Raw genomic sequence first — 21,928 nt, 5'->3', positions numbered from 1 at the left:
AGACCCCTACCCCATTAATGCAAGTCACTCCTTTTTTTTTAACTATAGAATCACCCTACTTTACCAAGGAATTTAAGCCAATTGAAGTGTTGAAGGAGTATGATGTTATGTTGCTGGCTGAAGTGGCAGGCACGCCTCCCTTTGAGATTACTTGGTTCAAAGACAACACAACCCTGCGCAGTGGTAGGAAGTATAAGACCTTCATCCAGGATCATCTGGTTAGCCTGCAGATCCTCAAGTTTGTAGCTGCAGATGCTGGTGAATACCAGTGTCGGGTGACCAATGATGTGGGCAGCAGCACCTGTAGTGCCAGGGTGACTTTAAGAGGTTAGTGTCAGTTCAAGTCACAGACTGGCTCTTCTGCAGAGTCAATTCTTTTTTTTTTTCTTTTTCAAAAAAGCCAGTTTTGCTCTTGGGCTTGTATTGATTGATAATTCATTCTCCTGTTAGAACCCCCATCCTTTGTAAAGAAGATTGAGAGCACCAGCTCCCTCCGCGGAGGCACTGCTGCCTTCCAGGCCACTCTGAAGGGGTCCTTACCAATCACGGTGACTTGGTTAAAAGACAACGATGAAATTACTGAAGATGATAATATAAGAATGACCTTTGAGAACAATGTGGCCAGTCTGTACCTCAGTGGCATCGAAGTCAAGCATGATGGGAAATATGTCTGTCAGGCCAAAAATGATGCAGGAATACAAAGGTGTTCTGCACTACTCTCAGTAAAAGGTTGGTTCAGAAAGTGTGCTTGGGTTTGAGAAACAAAGGCAGATGTCAGCCTTTTAGCAGAGCATTTCACAACCTGCATCTATCCCTTTGTTTTCTACAGAACCTGCCACAATCACAGAGGAGGCTGTGTCTATAGATGTCACCCAAGGAGACCCAGCCACTTTGCAGGTTAAATTTTCAGGGACTAAGGAGATTACAGCCAAGTGGTTTAAAGATGGCCAAGAACTGACCTTGGGTCCAAAATATAAAATCAATGTTACTGATACAGTCTCAATTCTGAAGATTATTTCTACAGAAAAGAAAGATAGTGGAGAATATACTTTTGAGGTCCAAAATGATGTTGGAAGAAGCAGCTGCAAGGCTAGCATTAATGTATTAGGTTGGTATTGTTTTTCTAGAAAGAGGAACAGGGTGTGTCTGTTCTCCTTCCTCTCTTATAATTTCAGAGGGACCACAAATCGATAGAGTAACCTAACCTTTTTTTCCCCTTTTTCATTGGATAGATCTTATCATACCTCCCTCATTCACCAAAAAGCTGAAGAAAATGGACAGCATTAAAGGGTCTTTCATTGACTTAGAATGTATAGTAGCTGGGTCACATCCCATAAGCATCCAGTGGTTCAAAGACGACCAAGAAATAACAGCTAGTGAAAAATACAAATTCTCTTTTCATGACAATACTGCCTTCTTGGAAATCAGCCAGTTGGAAGGTTCAGACAGTGGGACATACACTTGTTCTGCCACCAATAAGGCAGGGCACAACCAGTGCAGTGGTCATCTGACAGTCAAAGGTTGGCAATTTTTGTCTCTGTCTACCAAGGACTTATTACTCTTTCATTTCTTAATTCTTACTTTGATTGCCTAGTTCTAAAATAAATCTTCCTCTCTCTCCTTTTGTTTTGTTTTGTTATTTTCCACCCAGAACCCCCTTACTTTGTGGAAAAGCCACAGTCACAAGATGTCAATCCCAATACAAGGGTTCAATTAAAAGCCCTTGTCGGGGGCACTGCACCCATGACAATAAAGTGGTTTAAAGATAACAAAGAGTTGCACTCAGGAGCAGCCCGCTCAGTTTGGAAGGACGATACTTCCACCATTCTGGAAGTCTTTGCAGCCAAAGCTGCCGACTCTGGGACCTACATTTGCCAATTAAGCAATGATGTTGGTACAGCAACCAGCAAATCCACTCTCTTTGTAAAAGGTGTGGTTTCTACATCTCTTCACTTTCTTACTTGTCTGGATTTTCTTGGGGGAGGGAAGAGACTGAAAAAGGCAACTTTGCTTACTGGCCTTTGTTTTAAGAGATATTCAACATGACATTTTTTCCTCCTGTCTTTAGAACCTCCTCAATTCATTAAGAAGCCCAGTCCAGTCTTAGTGTTGAGGAATGGACAGTCGACAACCTTTGATTGCCAAATAACAGGCACTCCTGAAATCAGAGTGTCTTGGTATCTGGATGGGAATGAAATAACAGCCATTCAGAAACATGGCATTTCCTTCATTGATGGTTTAGCCACTTTCCAAATCTCTGGAGCCAGGGTAGAAAATAGTGGGACTTACGTCTGCGAAGCTCGAAATGATGCCGGAACAGCAAGCTGCAGCATCGAGCTGAAAGTGAAAGGTTTGTGATGGGAATCTGTTTCCATTTTAGCGATGCTGCCTGATAGACTTGGGGTCTTCCCTTGAGTAAGCCCCTCTCTGTCTTCCTCTTGACTCTGTAGAACCTCCCACCTTTATCAGGGAGCTGAAGGCTGTGGAGGTAGTGAAAGACAGTGACGTAGAGCTGGAGTGTGAAGTTACAGGAACACCTCCATTTGAAGTCACTTGGCTGAAGAATAACAAGGAAATCCGAAGTAGCAAAAAGTACACACTGACTGGCAGAGTGTCTGTGTTTAACCTCCACATAACCAAGTGTGACCCTTCGGACACTGGGGAATACCAGTGCATTGTGTCCAATGAAGGCGGCAGCTGCTCTTGCAGTACTAGAGTAGCCCTTAAAGGTCAGTTATACAAGAAGCAGGCTACCACATAAAAATTCTGCAGTGCTCTTTCATTTTATGACCAGGTGTAGGAGTTGAAATATATCTCTTCTTTTCACACTGTCTTATTTACTCACAGAACCACCATCATTCACTAAGAAGATCGAAAATACCACGACTGTTCTGAAAAGTTCCGCCACCTTTCAGGGTACTGTGGCAGGCTCTCTCCCCATTTCTATAACCTGGCTGAAGGATGATCAGATTCTTGATGAAGATGATAATGCTCATATTTCATTTGTGAACAATGTGGCCACACTGCAAATCGGAAGCGTGGATAATGGGCACAGCGGGAGATATATCTGTCAAGCCAAAAATGAGTCAGGAGTTGAGAGGTGTTATGCCTTCCTTTTAGTCCAAGGTTTGTAAGAGATTCTCTTTCAAAGCTAGTCTATGAAGACAATTTCATAAATGCACCTTATTTCTAGCGAAATTATCAACATAACTCATCCATATTTTCATTCTTACTACAGAACCTGCTCAAATCATAGAGAAAGCTAAATCAGTCGATGTTACTGAGAAAGACCCAGTGACCTTGGAATGTGTTGTGGCTGGGACTCCAGAACTCAAAGTGAAGTGGCTTAAAGATGGGAAACAAATTGTGCCAAGTCGATATTTTTCAATGAGTTTCGAAAATAACGTGGCCAGTTTTAGGATTCAGTCAGTCATGAAGCAAGACAGTGGTCAGTACACTTTCAAGGTGGAAAATGACTTTGGAAGTAGTAGCTGTGATGCCTACCTGAGAGTGCTAGGTTTGTATCTCTACCCCAGTCAGCCTCCCATACTTATACTATGCCCTTGGTAAGCAAATGGCAACTGATTAATGGATGTGTTTTGCTGTTTGCATTGGACAGATCAAAATATTCCTCCATCATTCACCAAAAAATTAACCAAAATGGATAAAGTGCTGGGCTCTTCTATTCATATGGAATGCAAGGTTTCTGGCTCACTTCCTATTAGTGCTCAGTGGTTTAAGGATGGAAAAGAAATATCTACAAGTGCAAAATACAGACTTGTGTGTCATGAGAGTACTGTGTCACTGGAAGTCAATAATCTGGAATTAGAAGATACTGCAAATTATACCTGCAAAGTGTCAAATGTAGCAGGAGATAATGCATGTAGTGGCATCTTAACTGTGAAAGGTTAGCATTTCTTTACCTTCTTGTTTCTTCTTTGTAAATGCTTGAAAATGTATCACTCTTACCCTTGTATCTTTAGAGCCAAAATCTCAGTAGTTCTCTTTCTTTAGACAGATATTCACTGAGTTCAAGAAATATTGAACCATAACCTCTTTTCAGGAATGTTTTCTTATATGTCCATAAAACTGTCATAATAATTCAATGACAAGGAATTTAATTAAATATATCTCTTTAAAAATCTATAGAACCACCAAGCTTCCTAGTGAAACCTGAACGGCAACAAGCCATTCCTGATTCCACAGTGGAATTTAAGGCAGTACTAAAAGGAACACCACCATTTAAAATAAAATGGTTTAAAGATGACGTGGAACTTGCCTCGGGACCTAAATGTTTCATCGGCTTGGAAGGGTCAACTAGCTTCTTAAATCTCTACTCAGTGGATGCTTCCAAGACTGGACAATATACTTGCCAAGTTACCAATGATGTTGGTAGCGATGCTTGCACTACAATGTTGCTTGTGACAGGTGTGCAAATTTGGTTGTTTTGTGTTTCTGTCTGACCCATGGTTATGGTTCTTTCTGTACTCTGTTACAACTTGTCTAGACAATCAAGGAAGTAGCATTCTTCCTAAACCTATAGACAATGTTTGCTCATGTTGTTCTCTTTCCTCCACACTACCTAATGTCATTTTTGTTATTCATTTCTGTTGCCTCATAATCTCCTCTTTCCTGATTCTGTAGAACCACCAAAGTTTGTAAAGAAATTAGAAGTATCCAAAATTGTGAAAGCGGGTGACTCTACACGACTTGAATGCAAGATAACTGGATCCCCAGAAATCAGAGTTATGTGGTTCAGAAATGAACATGAACTTCCGACCAGTGATAAATACAGAATGACCTTCATTGACTCGATGGCCGTCATACAGATGAACAGTCTTGGTACTGAGGACAGTGGAGATTTCATTTGTGAGGCTCAGAATCCTGCTGGCAGCATAAGCTGCAGCACCAAGGTTATAGTAAAAGGTAGAAATCTCATTCTTACGTTCATCATTCACTGAAAACCACCTTCTCCCTTGCATATCACAGCTCTTTACTCTTTCACTATCATCTTAGTTGCCATTTGACATCAGAATATTTTCTCTAGCTAGTATTATTTCCCTTTTTAGATATTTTTTCCTCTTAAGTGTTGTTTACATATAGCTAGTCATTCTGAGATATTTTTCTAGTTATTCCAATGCCATAATTTTGATCACCTCAACACATTGGCCAAATATCAAATTTAATGTTTCAAAAATGAAGTAGCCATTTTAAAATTAATCATTTGCCTTCAGTAAACTTACAAATATTACTATCCTCAGTATAATCTCTGTCATTAGTAACCAACACTATTTACCACTTATATGCAAGGCACAGACAATATAAGTTTTAACCTTGCATTTAAAACAAGACAATTATCTTTATATTTCCTCTCTCAAGAGTCATTTCTTATCTTTAAAAAAATTATACAAGTAAACCTGGGTACAAATAGTACCTGAATTTTCTACTGCCATTTCCCAGCTATTTTATTTATTTATTTTTCGTCACAAAGCTCAAGACTATTATGTTGTAAGGCAGTTATTGCAATAACTATTTGCTGAAATGGAAGACTTAGATCACAGATGCTGTGACGATTTCCCAGTGACTCAGTTATAGAGCATGTATTAAAAACTGCATTCCTGAAGTCAGAATTCCATACTTCATGCAAATCACATTTATTAATATACTTGTTTGTTTACAATGTGTGTATGAATCTCTGTAGTCTAAGATAAGGTGAAGTAGATTGAATGTTGAATAGCTCAGTCACAACACCTAGGCTCTATCTGGGTTCTTGGCCCATCTAGTTGATTACCTTGTAAAGGTTAATGGCGTCTCTGTGGCTGTTACTCCTTGATAGGTATAGTGCTAGACACTAGTTACCCATTACAAAGAAATAAACAAAAACCTTTCATTCTAATAGCCCAATTCATGAGAAATTCTTGTTTTTTACAGAACCACCTGTTTTTAGCAGCTTCCCTTCTGTAGTAGAAACCCTTAAAAATACTGAAGTTAGTCTTGAATGTGAAATTTCGGGAACACCACCCTTTGAGGTGGTATGGTACAAAGATAAGCGGCAACTCAGAAGCAGTAAGAAATACAAGATTGCATCAAAAAATTTCCATGCAAGTATTCACATTCTCAATGTGGAGGCTTCTGACATTGGTGAATACCACTGCAAAGCCCAGAATGAAGTAGGAAGTGACACTTGCATTTGTACTGTGAAACTAAAAGGTAAGCATATTTCCTGCACATGGTAGAAATGTCAGGAATGTGCAAACTGCTTATTTTTTCTCTCTCTCCCATGATCTGGACAATCTTTTAAAAAATCTCCCTCCATCTTTTCCTGTTCAGAACCACCAAGATTTGTCTCCAAACTGAGCAGCCTCACTGTTGTAGCTGGAGAGCCCGCTGAGTTACAAGCATCCATAGAAGGCGCCCCACCTATTTTTGTCCAGTGGCTTAAAGAGAAGGAAGAAGTTATAAGAGAAAGTGAAAACATCAGGATTACATTTGTGGAAAATGTTGCAACTCTGCAGTTTGCAAAAGCAGAACCAGCTAATGCTGGAAAATATATCTGCCAAATCAAGAATGATGGTGGGATGAGGGAGAACATGGCTACACTGACTGTCCTAGGTTGGTACAAAACTTTCCTGACAGAAACTGGTACCAAATGCTGGCAGGAGTTACTGACAGTCTCTTTTTTCTGAATTTCTTCTTGAACTATATTTATTCTTACCAATTTGGAAGATTTAGGAGAAAAACCTAGCTGATCTTTCAAACACTCTTTTCTGTTTCTGTGATTCTAACAAAAATTAGTCACCTGTTTTATTGTTTACTTGCTACTTTTCTTGATGAAGTAGCCGATATAATCATAACTATCTTTTGTTTGAACAAGAGAGAATTAGGAGGGCTTCATGTGCTGCAAAGAAATTTTGTTTCTAAAGTACTGGTTGTTGAAGCTGAGGAGAACTCCAAAAGTCAACATTTGATAGGAAGGACTTTCACTTTCATCTTTTGGGCATAGTAAATTCATTTTAGCAATTGTTTTGATAATAGCTTTCATAAAATTGTCTTTAACCTTAAAGTAGAGCAAAAGTACCAAGTAATTAAAAATAACATGTAGTATTTGCTCTAAAGAAGGGCAAGTATAAATCAATACAACCTGCCTTAATGTACATTGCTTTGGAGTTGACTGGTGCCCAAACATATAGTTCTTTTTTTTTTTTTGAATTGGAGTCTCACTCTGTTGCCCAGGCTGGAGTGCAGTAGCATGCTCACGGCCACCGCAGCGTTGACCTGCTGGACTCCGGCAATCTTCCAAATAGCTGAAACTACAGGCACATGCTACCATGCCCGGCTAAGTTTTTGTAGAGATAAGACCTCACTAAATTGCTCAATGTTGTCTCAAACCCGCAGGCTCAGGCAATCCACTCGCCTTGGCCTCCCAGAGTGTGGGATTACAGGCTGAGCCGCCAAGCCTGGCCTTCATATATTTCTTAATAATAACTGCTATAATTTTATGATAGTATATAATTATGGAATTATAAGTTAAGAGAGCCCTAACATAACTGTCTCATTAGGAGAAACAATCTTAGTGGATTTGACAGAAGAGATGTAGTAAAGGTCCCAGACATTGATAGACAGATCTCACATTTCATTTCAGAGCCCGCAGTCATTGTCGAGAAGGCAGGCCCAATGACAGTAACTGTAGGAGAAATGTGTACTTTGGAGTGTAAAGTGGCCGGCACTCCCGAACTCTCCGTTGAATGGTACAAGGATGGAAAGCTGTTGACCAGCAGCCAAAAACACAAATTCAGCTTCTACAACAAAATCTCTTCCTTAAAGATTCTCTCTGTTGAAAGGCAAGATGCTGGCACATACACGTTCCAAGTTCAAAATAATGTTGGAAAAAGCAGCTGCACTGCTGTGGTTGAGGTTTCAGGTTAGTTCTGATACTTCCCTCGGGTTGCTTATACATATTCCTTTGCCAAGTTTCCTTCTTTGAAATCTCTTCTATTCTTTCAAATCATGATAAGTCTATTACCTCTGCTCACACAGACCGAATGGTTCCTCCCTCTTTCACACGAAGACTGAAGAATACTGGTGGAGTGCTAGGTACCTCTTGCATCTTGGAGTGCAAAGTTGCTGGATCATCGCCTATCTCTGTTGCCTGGTTTCATGAGAAAACTAAGATTGTCAGTGGAGCAAAGTACCAAACCACCTTTTCAGATAATGTCTGCGCACTGCAATTGAACTCTTTGGATTCGTCGGATATGGGCAATTACACATGTGTGGCTGCTAATGTCGCTGGGTCTGATGAATGTCGTGCAATGTTGACTGTACAAGGTCAGTACTAGTCAACTTTGTCAGGTATTTTTTAGAATCCTCTTTGGGTGCACATCCAGGCTGACACAAGTGCTCTCATTTTTTATACAAAATTACAACTAAATGTGAAGCTTACAGGACCTTTTAATTGTCCTTCATGTAGAGCCACCCTCTTTTGTGAGAGAACCTGAACCTCTGGAAGTACTGCCAGGCAAAAATGTCACCTTCACAAGTGTTATTAGAGGAACCCCTCCATTCAAGGTTGGCTGGTTCAGAGGTGCCAGAGAACTGGTGAAAGGAGACAAATGCAACATCTATTTTGAAGACACCGTGGCAGAACTGGAATTATTTAATATTAATATATCCCAGAGTGGGGAGTACACCTGTGTGGTGTCTAATGATGCTGGCCAAACATCCTGCACTACTCGCCTCTTTGTAAAAGGTTTGCTCAAGTGCATTTGCTCTTTCTATTTTCTGTATACTGACATCTCTGTTTTTATGGTGTTTAACTGCTGTGCTTTGTCACTTACCAGAGCCAGCTGCATTTGTGAAGAAATTAAGTGATCACTCTGTAGAGCCAGGGAAGTCCATAATTCTGGAGAGCACCTACACTGGAACACTTCCAATTTCGGTCACTTGGAAAAAGGATGGTTTTAACATATCTTCATCTGAAAAATGTAACATAGTCACAACAGAGAAAACATGCATCCTGGAAATTCTGAATAGCACAAAAGAGGATGCAGGACAGTATTCCTGCGAGATTGAGAATGAGGCAGGAAGCGATGTCTGTGAAGCCCTGGTGTCTACGTTAGGTCTGTTGTCTTATTCCTTCCTTAATGATTCACATTTATCTAACATGCAGCAGAGTTTGTTTGGCTTCCTTTGATATTCTTTAATTGAGCCTTTCTTCTTTAGAACCACCTTATTTTGTTACGGAACTGGAACCTCTCGAGGCATCAGTTGGAGATTCAGTTTCTTTACAATGCCAAGTTGCTGGGACACCAGAAATTACAGTGTCTTGGTACAAAGGAGACACCAAATTACGGCCAACTCCTGAATTCAGGACCTACTTTACAAACAATGTGGCCACACTTGTTTTTAATAAAGTGACTATCAATGACAGTGGAGAATATTCATGTAAAGCAGAAAACAGTATAGGAACTGCTTCTTCTAAGACTGTCTTCAGAATTCAAGGTGATGGTATTTTGTAAATTAATACATTTCTCATTTTCTTATCTTAACTCCTTTATCTTTGTGGGGGAATTGTTGTTTTTTCTACTAATGCCTCAAGTATTACTTGTCTTCCTACAGAGCGCCAACTCCCACCTTCCTTTGCAAGACAATTAAAGGACATTGAACAAACTGTTGGGTTACCAGTTACACTCACTTGTCGATTAAATGGCTCCGCACCCATCCAAGTGAGCTGGTATAGAGACGGAGTACTTTTAAGAGATGATGAAAATCTGCAGACATCATTCGTAGATAATGTGGCAACTTTAAAAATTTTGCAAACTGACTTGAGTCATTCTGGCCAGTATTCTTGCTCAGCGTCCAACCCGCTTGGAACAGCTTCTTCTAGTGCTAGATTCACAGCAAGAGGTTTGTTCACATGCCAGTCCATCTTCCTCTTTGCAAACCATGATTTCTTATTTCATTGTCAAGACAGAAACGGTTGATGACAAAGAGAAAAAAAATATATATATATATATACGTTGCCTTTTCTTCTTATCTTCCAGAACCGAAGAAATCCCCCTTCTTTGACATCAAGCCTGTATCTATAGATGTTATTGCTGGAGAAAGTGCTGATTTTGAGTGTCATGTTACTGGCGCTCAACCGATGCGAATTACTTGGTCAAAAGATAACAAGGAGATCCGTCCTGGGGGAAACTATACGATCACATGTGTGGGAAACACTCCTCACTTACGAATTCTTAAAGTAGGCAAAGGAGACTCTGGTCAATATACTTGCCAAGCAACTAACGATGTTGGCAAAGACATGTGTTCAGCCCAACTCAGTGTGAAAGGTATCATTACATGGCATTTGCCAATATTTGTTCTTTACCACATTTGCATCATTTTCTTATGAAAGTTTATTTAGTTTTTAAGTATTTGAGATAAATCAACTTGATCATGTTAGAGTTTGCGTATTAGTGTTGGAGGCAACATTAATCAAAGTTGTGTTTTATCTTTTTTTATTCTTTAAATTAGTATATCTCTAAGTGTACTCTTATCAAAGAGAATTGTTTTCTCTAAGTGTAATCTTATCAAAGAGAAGTGTTAGGTATTGTTTTAACCATTTATTCAATTTCTTTTTTCATGCTTTTTTGTTAAATGACATTCTGACTAATCATTACTAAATTTTGATCAAACACATCAATAATACATTAACTTTTTGGTTTTAACTTATATATCCAAACTACAACAATAAAAGTATCAACTATAATTCTCTTTTTAAAATATTACAAATTTATTTAATAGAAAAGATAACTTATTTTACTACAAAATTCTCCAAGTATATTCTTAATAATAAACTACCTGATCTCAAACCAGGCAAAGTGGGGACCAAAGAGAGGTCCAAACTTTACCTGTACAATATCCACTTATACTCCTAATCCTGAATTATACCCCACATCTTTAAAATAAAATACAGACTTATGGGATCTTCAGCTATAAAGACAAGCTATTTTAACATGTAACTAGACCTTACTGGCTTTTTTCTTTGGTTTACTAGAACCTCCAAAGTTTGTTAAGAAATTAGAAGCTTCAAAAGTTGCAAAGAAGGGAGAAGCCATTCAACTGGAATGTAAAATAAGTGGTTCCCCAGAAATCAAAGTTGTGTGGTTCCGAAATGACAGTGAACTTCATGAAAGCTGGAAATACAACATGTCATTCATTAATTCTGTGGCACTGCTTACCATCAATGAAGCCAGTGCTGAAGACAGTGGTGACTACATCTGTGAAGCTCATAATGGTGTTGGTGATGCCAGCTGCAGCACAGCATTGACAGTGAAAGGTTAGACACACTAAGCTTCTGTCTTTCTTCCTGCTCCTCTGATTCGGATTATTTCTCAGCAACATTAGGAGCTTCAATTAAAAAAAAAAAAAAGCTGATTATGATCATTAGCTTGCAATTCTTAAACTGTTTTTTATAAATGGCCATTTCTGGTGTCAGCATGGATGTCTGGTGTCATATGATCAGATCAGTCACTCTTAATGATGCTAGATTTTAAAATTGTTTCTTTTCCCTTTTTTGTAAGCAAATGTTCTCATTGTTTATCTTCTATTCTGGTAGCACCTCCTGTCTTCAGCCAGAAGCCTTCTCCTGTAGGAGCCCTTAAAGGTTCTGATGTGATTCTCCAATGCGAAATTTCGGGAACTCCCCCGTTTGAAGTAGTGTGGGTTAAAGATCGAAAGCAGGTTCGAAGCAGCAGGAAATTTAAAATCACTTCGAAAAATTTTGATACAAGTCTTCACATCCTTAATCTTGAAGCCTCTGATATCGGGGAATATCACTGCAAAGCTACTAACGAGGTGGGAAGTGACACATGTGCTTGCACTGTCAAATTCAAAGGTTTGTATACATGGGCACACAAATATATGCCTCTTCCTTCCATCTCTTTTTGCTTGACTAGTTACTTAAGTGACCGTGATTCTCACATTTCTTTTCTCTAACTACAAATTTATTTCATTAGAACCTCCACGATTTGTGAAAAAGCTAAGTGACACTTCCACCCTTATTGGGGATGCAGTAGAGTTACGGGCTGTGGTGGAAGGCTTCCAGCCAATTTCCGTTGTCTGGCTAAAAGATAAAGGTGAAGTCATCAGAGAGAGTGAAAACACCAAGATTTCATTCATTGATAACATTGCAACTGTCCAACTCATGAGTCCAGAAGCATCTAATTCTGGAAAATATACCTGCCAAATCAACAATGATGCTGGAATGAGAGAATGTTCAGCTGTCTTGACTGTACTAGGTTAGTAGCAAAGGACAGCATGAGAAAAAAATCAAGTTAATTGACCCATGATCATTCACCTCAAATATTACTCTTATTCAGTAATATAGTGATTACATTTTGAGTTTGAAAGGTGACTTTGTTTTCAATGCAAAATATTTTTTCTTTTAGAACCAGCCAGAATCATAGAGAAGCCCGAACCCATGACGGTCACTACCGGAAATCCTTTTGTATTAGAGTGTGTGGTGGCTGGAACACCAGAATTTTCAGCGAAGTGGTTCAAAGATGGAAGAGAATTGTCTGCAGACAGTAAACATCACATTACATTTGTCAATAAAGTGGCTTCACTTAAAATCCCCTCTGCAGAAATGAGTGACAAGGGGTTATATAGCTTCGAGGTGAAAAACAGCGTTGGCAAAAGTAACTGCACTGTATCTGTCCATGTTTCGGGTAAGTAGAATGAGGTTTTTAGAAATACACAATTTCCTTGGGAAAAAATAAAGCTTCTCTTTAAACGGAACACTACCCTTCTCTACGTAGATCGAGTTGTGCCGCCTTCCTTCATCCGCAAGCTGAAAAACACCAACACCGTCCTGGGGGCCTCGGTTGTCTTGGAGTGCCACGTCTCTGGTTCGGCCCCGATTTCAGTTGGCTGGTTTCAGGATGGAAATGAGATTGTTAGTGGACCCAAATGTCAGTCCAGCTTTTCAGAAAACATCTGTACTTTGAACCTGAGCATGTTGGAGCCCTCTGACACAGGCACATACACGTGTGTGGCTGCCAATGTAGCTGGTTCTGAGGAATGCTCAGCAGTTCTGACTGTCCAAGGTCAGTTGCTCAAGAACAGGGCTTTCTCTACTGCCTCTTCCTCCTGACCTGCCTTGGTGGGAGTTTCTTTGTCTTCATTTTTAATATTAGTTCCCTGTATTTACATATCTAGTTCACTTCTCACTTGGATTTCTTTTTTCTCTTAATCTCCCCCCCCCTCACCATCCACTGGGTGTCTAGAACCACCATCTTTTGAACAAGTTCCCGATTCCGTGGAAGTTTTGCCTGAAGTGAGCCTCACATTCACCTGTGTCATGAGAGGTACCCCTCCCTTCAAGGTCAAGTGGTTTAAAGGCAGCAGGGAGCTGGTTCCTGGGGAGTCATGCAACATCTCTCTGGAGGATTTTGTCACAGAACTGGAGCTGTTCGAGTTGGCACCATCGCAAAGTGGAGACTATTCTTGCCTCGTTACTAATGAAGCTGGCAGTGCTTCTTGTACCACACATCTTTTTGTGAAAGGTTTGCTCTGTTCTCCAATGCATGCACCTTTTAAAATATTTTCTCAGTCTTCATTTAGAGATGTGGCTCTTACTCCCATGTTTTTTCTAATAGAACCAGCCACCTTTGTGAAAAGACTGGCTGATTTCAGTGTTGAGACAGGAAGTCCCATAATGCTCGAGGCCACATACATTGGCACACCTCCTATCTCAGTGAGCTGGATGAAGAATGAGTTTCCTCTTTCACAGTCTGCAAATTGCAGTATTACCATGACAGAAAAATCCACCATACTGGAAATTCCCGAGAGCACAGTAGAGGATTATGCACAGTACAGTTGCCTGATAGAAAATGAGGCTGGTCAAGATATTTGTGAAGCTCTGGTGTCTGTGTTAGGTGTGTTGACAGTTAACCTCTTTTTATTGCTCTCTTTTCTTTAAGAACATCCTCTTTTAGTTAGCATGACTATTGATTACTATCCTTTGTTACCTCAGAACCACCTTACTTTATTGAACTTCTGGAACATATGGAAGCAGCCATTGGAGAACCTGTAACTTTACAGTGTAAAGTGGATGGAACCCCAGAAATCAGAATATCTTGGTACAAAGAGCATACAAAACTAAGATCAGCTCCTGCATACAAGATGCAATTCAAAAATAATGTTGCCTCTTTAGTAATCAACAAAGTGGATCATAGTGATGTGGGAGAGTATTCGTGCAAGGCAGAGAACAGTGTGGGTGCCGTTGCTTCTTCAGCTGTGCTTGTGATCAAAGGTGATGATGGTTTTGTTTAACCAGTCTTGCAGTTTGTGGACAGATTCATATTCTTTAAAAAAAATCAAAATTTCAATGGATGGAAATATGTTGTATATGTTTTGTCTCCTGTAAGTAAGGATTATCTGTAACTTCTTTACAGAGCGCAAACTTCCACCTTCCTTTGCAAGAAAACTGAAAGATGTTCATGAGACTCTCGGCTTCCCGGTGGCATTTGAATGCCGTATCAATGGCTCAGAACCTCTTCAAGTGTCTTGGTACAAGGATGGGGTACTTTTGAAAGATGATGCTAATTTGCAAACATCTTTTATTAATAATGTAGCAACTCTTCAGATTTTGCAAACTGACCAGAGCCATGTGGGTCAGTACAATTGCTCTGCTTCTAATCCTCTTGGGACTGCTTCATCCAGTGCCAAGCTCATTCTCTCAGGTGAGTAGCTCAATGCACTACCCTCTTCATTGTAAAGCAGCTTCTCTGATCCAGATCACCGAAGGGCTGGTGCCTTTTAATTTTGGCTGTATGTCAGGGAACATGGAAACCAAAAACATCATGTTGGTCTTCATTCTTTTCAGAGCATGAAGTGCCTCCTTTCTTTGATCTGAAGCCTGTATCAGTAGATCTTGCTCTTGGAGAAAGTGGCTCTTTCAAATGTCATGTAACTGGGACTGCACCCATCAAGATCACTTGGGCCAAAGATAACCGAGAGATTCGCCCTGGAGGCAACTACAAGATGACTTTGGTCGAGAATACCGCTACTCTGACAGTTCTTAAGATAGCCAAAGGTGATGCCGGGCAGTACACCTGCTACGCGAGCAACGTTGCCGGAAAAGACTCTTGTTCTGCTCAACTGGGTGTACAAGGTACTTGTTAGAATGAAGTGGCAAGACCTCTTTTACATTTTCAATTACCTTACAATATAGGAGGGTCGGTGTGCTTGAGAGCTATGCTTAGGACCATGGGCTAGTGATTACAAATGATCAAGTGGATCAAGGACCTTCCTAATAGGGACATGTCTTTAAAATTTTATTTAAAACATATACAAATAGTAAAGCATGACTGAAAGTCCATTTTGAAAGACTAAAAATACAGAATAGGAAGAAAGTGAACAAGAAATTGCAAGAAAATTCTAGTTTGAAAGAAGTTATCACAGGACAAAAAAGAGAAGTTATGTCAAATGACTTGTTTTCCACATACCTAGTAAATGAATAGATTGTGTCCCTCTAAGTTATAGCACAGCCCCAAACTATTAAGTTCTTTAAGGAGAATTCAGATGAGAATTATAAGGTAAATTTCTTTTCCTCCACTGGCCCCACTTTAATGATAGTAAAAGTCAGGGGGCTGGGGTGTAAGTACATCAAAATCTGATATCCTGGAAGACAGTCATATATTTATACCATGTGTTTATGGCTACTGTTGTCAGAAATTAAGTACTTAACTCAATGCACTGCTAACCAAACCCCATTAGATCATTTTTAAGGGACTTTGTGGTAGTGGCTTATAAATATCTTGAAATCAAAATAGAATGACATTTTGCAACCCATTTCCTCTGTGACATGTAGCTAATCATTTTTACTTCCCTGGGTCTGAAATTTTTGCTTCAGTTAATGAAGAAAGCATTGCTCTCATACACTTCAAAGGGAAATTATGAAGTTGAAGAAATAGCTTCTTAAGGTCTGTAAGAGAAAATGGCACTTTAAACATATTAAGATATCTGACCCATTTTACTATTCTGGCTCTTCATGCTACATAACTGATATCTTTGCAGCCTTGGGAAATAGTTATTTTATATACAGGAGAGTAATCAAAGCCTCTTATTTCCTGCAAACCTCAAAGGTTCACCAACAGACATGCCATCATCTCTGACCTTGGCACTAGAGAAGTGATTCTTTCACTGGGAAGAGGATTGCACAATAGAGAGCAATGTCTTTTCCTTCTTCCTTTAGCAGTAATACTTGGTGTGGATGCTTACAAAAATAGGTGTATTTTATTTTTGGAATTGTCTTCTTAGTTTTCATTTAACTATTCTTCCTTGAACTACAACAAATGAATTTGTTTTCCAGAGCTAAAGCCCTCTCTGGTAGAGATTCCTTTGTTCACTTCATCTTGATTTATACACATTTTTTTCATCCCTTATCATGTGTGTTTCTCCTCTTGTTTCCATAGAACCACCCAGGTTCATTAAGAAGCTAGAACCTTCAAGAATTGTGAAACAGGACGAATACACGAGATACGAATGCAAAATTGGCGGGTCTCCAGAAATCAAAGTTCTATGGTACAAAGATGAAACTGAAATTCAAGAGAGCAGTAAATTCAAAATGTCCTTTGTTGACTCAGTGGCGGTGTTAGAAATGCATAACCTCAGTGTTGAAGACAGCGGAGACTACACATGTGAGGCCCACAATGCAGCAGGCAGTGCGAGCAGCAGCACTTCCTTAAAAGTTAAAGGTCAGATCTCTCTCCACCTTTGTGGTTTTCACATCAGCCTCTTCTTCCATTGTCCTCTTAATTCCCTGTTTGACTCTCTTTCAATGTTATAAAATTGCTAAAGGGTATAATAAAAAATCGAAAGTGGTGTTTTCCTGCTCTCTGATGGAATGGAAAACCGATTCATACATTTAACAGAATTACAGAATGCACCCTAATTTTCCTTTCTAATTTTAGAGCCACCCATGTTCCTCAAAAAGCCTCATCCTGTTGAGACGCTGAAAGGAGCCGACGTGCACCTCGAGTGTGAGCTTCAGGGTACTCCCCCGTTTCAAGTTTCTTGGCACAAAGACAAGAGAGAACTTAGGAGTGGCAAGAAGTACAAGATCATGTCTGAGAACTTCCTTACGAGCATCCACATTCTGAATGTCGACGCTGCAGACATTGGGGAATACCAGTGTAAAGCTACAACCGATGTGGGGAGTGACACTTGTGTTGGGGCTGTTACTCTGAAAGGTTAGAATGACTGTGTTCTCTTCTGCTAATTTCCTTTCTAATCCGAATGCTCTGTCATCCCCTTAGCTATAGCCCAGTCCTTTATCACTCGCAGTCGATTCTCTTTTCCCTGTTTTCCTTTCCAAATCCTTTTATCTTCCCCTTTCTAAATCCTACTAAACACTCTTAGTTAATTTTGCCCTTAGCTTTTGATTGGATTTAGAAAGCTGCAGAAGACAAGATATTCAACTTTTTCTACTGAATATAAATGATAATGTGTCCCTGCTCACAACCACCAAAAGTGTCTCTTAGGTGGAAAGAACATGCTGTCACTGGTCTGATTCCTAGCATTCATGATTGGAGGGAAAAGCTATCAGCCCGATACATTTTAAAACCCTGGCTTGCCTCTGTCTTCCTCAGCACCACCAAGATTCGTGAAGAAGCTCAGTGATATTTCCGCTGTTGTTGGTGAAGGAGTTCGACTGCAGACCACTATTGAAGGCACTGAGCCCATTTCAGTTGCATGGTTCAAAGATAAGGGAGAAATTGTTAGAGAAAGTGACAACATATGGATTTCTTATTCAGAAAACATTGCAACCTTACAGTTTTCAAGAGCAGAACCAGCCAATGCTGGGAAATACATTTGTCAGATCAGAAATGATGCTGGGATGCAGGAGTGCTTCGCCACACTATCCATCCTGGGTTAGTACAAAGATGATGCTATCACGAATATAAGGCATACACTTGTCATGATCTGTGTTTTCTTTAGCTTTTTGATTCAATTTTAAAATGTGGATGTCATTTACATCTCACTCCAGAGCCTGCAGCAATTGTAGAGAAGCCAGAATCCATAAAAGTGACCACGGGAGACACCTGTACCTTGGAGTGTACAGTAGCTGGCACCCCTGAACTCAGTACTAAATGGTTTAAGGATGGAAAAGAGCTGACAAGTGACAACAAATACAAAATAAGCTTCTTCAACAAAGTATCTGGCCTTAAGATCATCAACGCAGCACCCAGTGACAGTGGAATTTACAGTTTTGAGGTGCAAAACCCTGTTGGCAAAGACAGTTGCACAACTTCAGTGCAGGTTTCAGGTTGGTTGGGGTTTTTTTTGGCTTTTCTTTCACCATCACAATTGTGTAGTTTCTGATTTATATATATTATATGTGAATATCATAACTACATTCATATATGAATATATATGAGAAGCTCCATCTTCTACAGCGCAGCATGAGTCTGGCTCCTCTGAATCAGCAAAATCAGAGGCAATATACTACAGAGTTAGAAGAAAACCATGTTTGGAAGTTATATTCCTTTCTTTTGAAGGAATTTCCAGAAGGGTGGTAGGAATAAAACATAGTCCCTTGGTAAGGGGAAAGTGGTCTCTTACCAACACTTATGCTGAAATAATTTTCCATATAATGATTCACAGAACAGAGAGACAAAAATCCATAGCTAGTCAACTATCACATCCTGGCCACTGATTCTCCAAGCTTTCGATTGTGTGAACCCACAAGGGGTTCTTTGATACTCTCACAAAAGAAACAAACGGATCTTAGGTTATTCTATCACTAAGGCAGTTTTCTCTTCAAGTCATTTTATAACTGTTGTCTCTTATTTGTTTGCTTTTTAATCACATTCAGACCGAATCATTCCTCCTTCATTCACAAGAAAATTGAAAGAGACAAATGGTCTATCTGGTTCCTCTGTTGTAATGGAATGCAAAGTCTATGGGTCACCTCCAATCTCTGTCTCCTGGTTCCACGAAGGAAATGAGATCAGCACTGGAAGGAAATACCAGACCACCCTGACAGATAACACTTGTGCTTTGACTGTGAACATGCTGGAAGAAACAGACACCGGTGACTACACGTGTATAGCTACGAATGTGGCTGGTTCTGATAAATGTAGTGCTCCTCTGACTGTGAGAGGTCAGTTGAAGAAACAGTAAAATAAAATTGCATTTCATAATTTATTAAGCATGTTTATCACAGCAATTCACAAGTACTAAACTTTTTCTGGTATGTGCTTTTGTGTTTAGAGCCACCATCTTTTGTTCAGAAACCTGATGCCATGGATGTTTTAACTGGAACCAATGTAACTTTCACGAGCATCGTAAAAGGAACACCTCCTTTCAGTGCTAGCTGGTTCAAGGGTAGCAGCGAACTCGTACCAGGGGACAGATGTAACGTGTCTTTGGAGGGTTCAGTTGCTGAACTGGAGTTGTTTGATGTAGATACATCACTAAGTGGAGAATATACCTGCATAGTTAGTAACGAAGCTGGCAAGGCTTCTTGTACAACACATCTCTACGTGAAAGGTTTGTTTGACTGCATTTTCATGTTTATGATACCCACAAAGTAATTAGATGTGTCTATGTGTGTATAATGTGTTTGATTTTATATTTTCAATTTGTTTACTCTAGCCCCAGCCAAATTTGTGAAGAGGCCCAATGATTACAGCATAGAGAAAGGAAAACCCCTGATCCTAGAGGGTACATTCACTGGAACTTCTCCCATTTTGGTTACATGGAAGAAAAATGGCGTAAATATAACTCCTTCTCAGAGGTGTAGCATAACTACAACTGAAAAATCAGCAATCCTGGAAATCCCAAGTAGCACAGTAGAGGACGCAGGACAATACAACTGCTACATTGAAAATGCTTCTGGAAAAGATTCCTGTTCAGCACAGATATTGATACTAGGTTTGTCATGATTGTCTATTCGTATCTTTGTATACAAACAATGATTCTGGTATGACTCCTTCATGACTGATTATCTCTCTTTGCTGCAGAACCACCATATTTTGTCAAGCAGTTGGCACCTGTTAAGGTGACTGTTGGAGATTCTGCCTCTTTACAATGCCAACTTGCTGGAACCCCTGAAATTGGGGTATCTTGGTATAAAGGAGATACAAAACTGAGACCCACTACTACCTACAAAATGCATTTTAGGAACAATGTTGCTACACTGGTTTTCAACCAGGTTGATATTAATGATAGTGGAGAATATATCTGCAAAGCTGAAAACAGTGTGGGAGAAGTTTCTTCATCAACTTTGCTTACAGTTCAAGGTGACTGCACTATTTTAAAAGCAAATAAATTTGTGTTTCTTTTGAATAAGATCTAAAACATCTAGGGAGGGCCTTCTTTCTAGGAAAACCTATCTAAATGTGAAATTTTCTGCTTGAGTAATTCCATGTACAGTTAGTGGCTTATCCTTCTCTAATATCCTGTACAGAGAGAGATAAAATGACTAAATTTTTAACTAGAAAGATCATGCAATCATTTGCCTCCATAACTAAATCTTTTTTTAAAAATGTAACCATGTATTTTAAAATTGCTCCCCATGAGTGTTTCATTCAAATTGTTAGAAGGCAGTCTTTTTAAAAAGTAGGGGAACAATCTGTTTGTCCAGAGACATGCCCTAAGCCAATCAGTTTCTCTACCGGCTTATAGATTGTTTTGCACCTACTGTGCTTTGGGGTGGGGCCTGAAAGTAAAACTTTTGGTCCAAAAGTCTATATGCTTTTCTTTATCTCCAAGTTAATTCAAGAGGTGTTAATAATTCTTGATTTTAATAGAAATTCCACATATATGTTTATATAATCATGAAAGAGTATTTAGTAAAATAAAATGTCCAGAAATGTTCATTACTTTTATCCTGTTCCCACAGAACAAAAATTTCCACCATCATTTTCTCGACAATTGAGAGATGTCCAAGAAACAATTGGATTGCCAGTTGTTTTCGAGTGTGCCATAAATGGATCAGAACCTATCTCAGTGTCTTGGAATAAAGATGGCAAGCCTTTGAAAGACAGCCCAAATGTACAGACATCATTTTTAGATAACGTGGCCACTCTCAATATTTTTAAAACCGACCGGAACCTTGCTGGCCAATATTCTTGCACGGCTACAAATCCTCTAGGCTCTGCTTCTTCTAGTGCCAAACTCATTCTCACAGGTGTGTGGATTCTTAAACTTCTATTTCAGTAATAAAAATGCTTGTAATCAAATACGAATTTTGGGAGAAAACATGAGAATGTCTGTAAAGTGGAATGGTCCTATTATGGAACCTAAAACCCCATCTTTCTTCTCTATCCTTAGAGGGGAAGAACCCGCCCTTCTTTGACATCCGCCTTGCCCCTGTGGACGCTGCAGTGGGAGAAAGCGCCGACTTCGAGTGTCATGTCACCGGGACACAACCGATAAAAGTCACTTGGGCCAAAGACAACAAAGAGATACGAAGTGGTGGAAACTACCAGATTAGTTATCTGGAAAACAGCGCCCACCTGACGATCCTCAAAGTAGACAAAGGGGATTCTGGACAATATACCTGCTATGCTGTGAATGAAATGGGGAAAGATTCCTGCACAGCTCAGCTTAATATAAAAGGTATTGTTTATTTTGCTTGTGGTTCAATGAAGTGTAATCATGTGCTAGTATATCTTAATGGAGCAGTTATTTATTATAATGAATAAAATTCAGGACAATATCTTAAAACAAAAGACATGAAGATGTCTAAGAGGAAATAAGTTTCTCTAGAGAAAAAAGTTATTTTTAAAATCTGTATTTCTAAGACTTTATATATCCTATATAGCCCTAAGACCGCCTCTTCTTTTTACACATTTTTAGTTTTGCAAATGGCCATAAATTATTCTTATCAACCATCCTATAAGTCAGAAAACTTGCAACTTGTGGAAAAAAAGATGGA

At 39.4% G+C, this 21,928-nt stretch overlaps 1 protein-coding gene across 6 annotated transcripts in view; it reads left to right on the top strand.

The window, feature by feature from the left end:
• Positions 1-21,928, top strand: part of TTN (titin) — a 275,101-nt gene that overhangs the window by 76,168 nt on the left and 177,005 nt on the right. For 3 of the 6 annotated variants that reach the window (XM_021711034.1, XM_008055342.2, XM_021711036.1), the window contains 41 exons: positions 49-327; positions 451-729; positions 830-1,108; positions 1,233-1,520; positions 1,652-1,930; positions 2,069-2,350; positions 2,451-2,729; positions 2,848-3,126; positions 3,239-3,517; positions 3,620-3,907; positions 4,150-4,428; positions 4,645-4,926; positions 5,932-6,210; positions 6,331-6,612; positions 7,643-7,921; positions 8,038-8,325; positions 8,468-8,746; positions 8,838-9,116; positions 9,220-9,498; positions 9,616-9,903; positions 10,041-10,328; positions 11,036-11,317; positions 11,597-11,875; positions 11,997-12,278; positions 12,429-12,707; positions 12,798-13,085; positions 13,266-13,544; positions 13,638-13,916; positions 14,015-14,293; positions 14,436-14,723; positions 14,867-15,154; positions 16,458-16,739; positions 16,956-17,234; positions 17,634-17,915; positions 18,032-18,310; positions 18,860-19,147; positions 19,258-19,536; positions 19,642-19,920; positions 20,010-20,288; positions 20,891-21,178; positions 21,322-21,609. The exons of the other annotated variants lie outside the window; for them this stretch is intronic. In XM_021711034.1, the coding sequence (XP_021566709.1) occupies positions 49-327; positions 451-729; positions 830-1,108; positions 1,233-1,520; positions 1,652-1,930; positions 2,069-2,350; positions 2,451-2,729; positions 2,848-3,126; positions 3,239-3,517; positions 3,620-3,907; positions 4,150-4,428; positions 4,645-4,926; positions 5,932-6,210; positions 6,331-6,612; positions 7,643-7,921; positions 8,038-8,325; positions 8,468-8,746; positions 8,838-9,116; positions 9,220-9,498; positions 9,616-9,903; positions 10,041-10,328; positions 11,036-11,317; positions 11,597-11,875; positions 11,997-12,278; positions 12,429-12,707; positions 12,798-13,085; positions 13,266-13,544; positions 13,638-13,916; positions 14,015-14,293; positions 14,436-14,723; positions 14,867-15,154; positions 16,458-16,739; positions 16,956-17,234; positions 17,634-17,915; positions 18,032-18,310; positions 18,860-19,147; positions 19,258-19,536; positions 19,642-19,920; positions 20,010-20,288; positions 20,891-21,178; positions 21,322-21,609 (11,559 nt within the window). The remainder of the gene's footprint in view (positions 1-48; positions 328-450; positions 730-829; positions 1,109-1,232; positions 1,521-1,651; positions 1,931-2,068; positions 2,351-2,450; positions 2,730-2,847; positions 3,127-3,238; positions 3,518-3,619; positions 3,908-4,149; positions 4,429-4,644; positions 4,927-5,931; positions 6,211-6,330; positions 6,613-7,642; positions 7,922-8,037; positions 8,326-8,467; positions 8,747-8,837; positions 9,117-9,219; positions 9,499-9,615; positions 9,904-10,040; positions 10,329-11,035; positions 11,318-11,596; positions 11,876-11,996; positions 12,279-12,428; positions 12,708-12,797; positions 13,086-13,265; positions 13,545-13,637; positions 13,917-14,014; positions 14,294-14,435; positions 14,724-14,866; positions 15,155-16,457; positions 16,740-16,955; positions 17,235-17,633; positions 17,916-18,031; positions 18,311-18,859; positions 19,148-19,257; positions 19,537-19,641; positions 19,921-20,009; positions 20,289-20,890; positions 21,179-21,321; positions 21,610-21,928) is intronic. 6 annotated transcript variants of the gene reach the window in all.

This window comes from Carlito syrichta, unplaced genomic scaffold, assembly GCF_000164805.1.
Source record: "Carlito syrichta isolate Samal-C Ts95f unplaced genomic scaffold, Tarsius_syrichta-2.0.1 Scaffold301826, whole genome shotgun sequence".
NCBI classification, from domain to species: Eukaryota; Metazoa; Chordata; class Mammalia; order Primates; family Tarsiidae; genus Carlito; species Carlito syrichta.
This window is presented reverse-complemented; position numbering and strand designations above follow the sequence as displayed.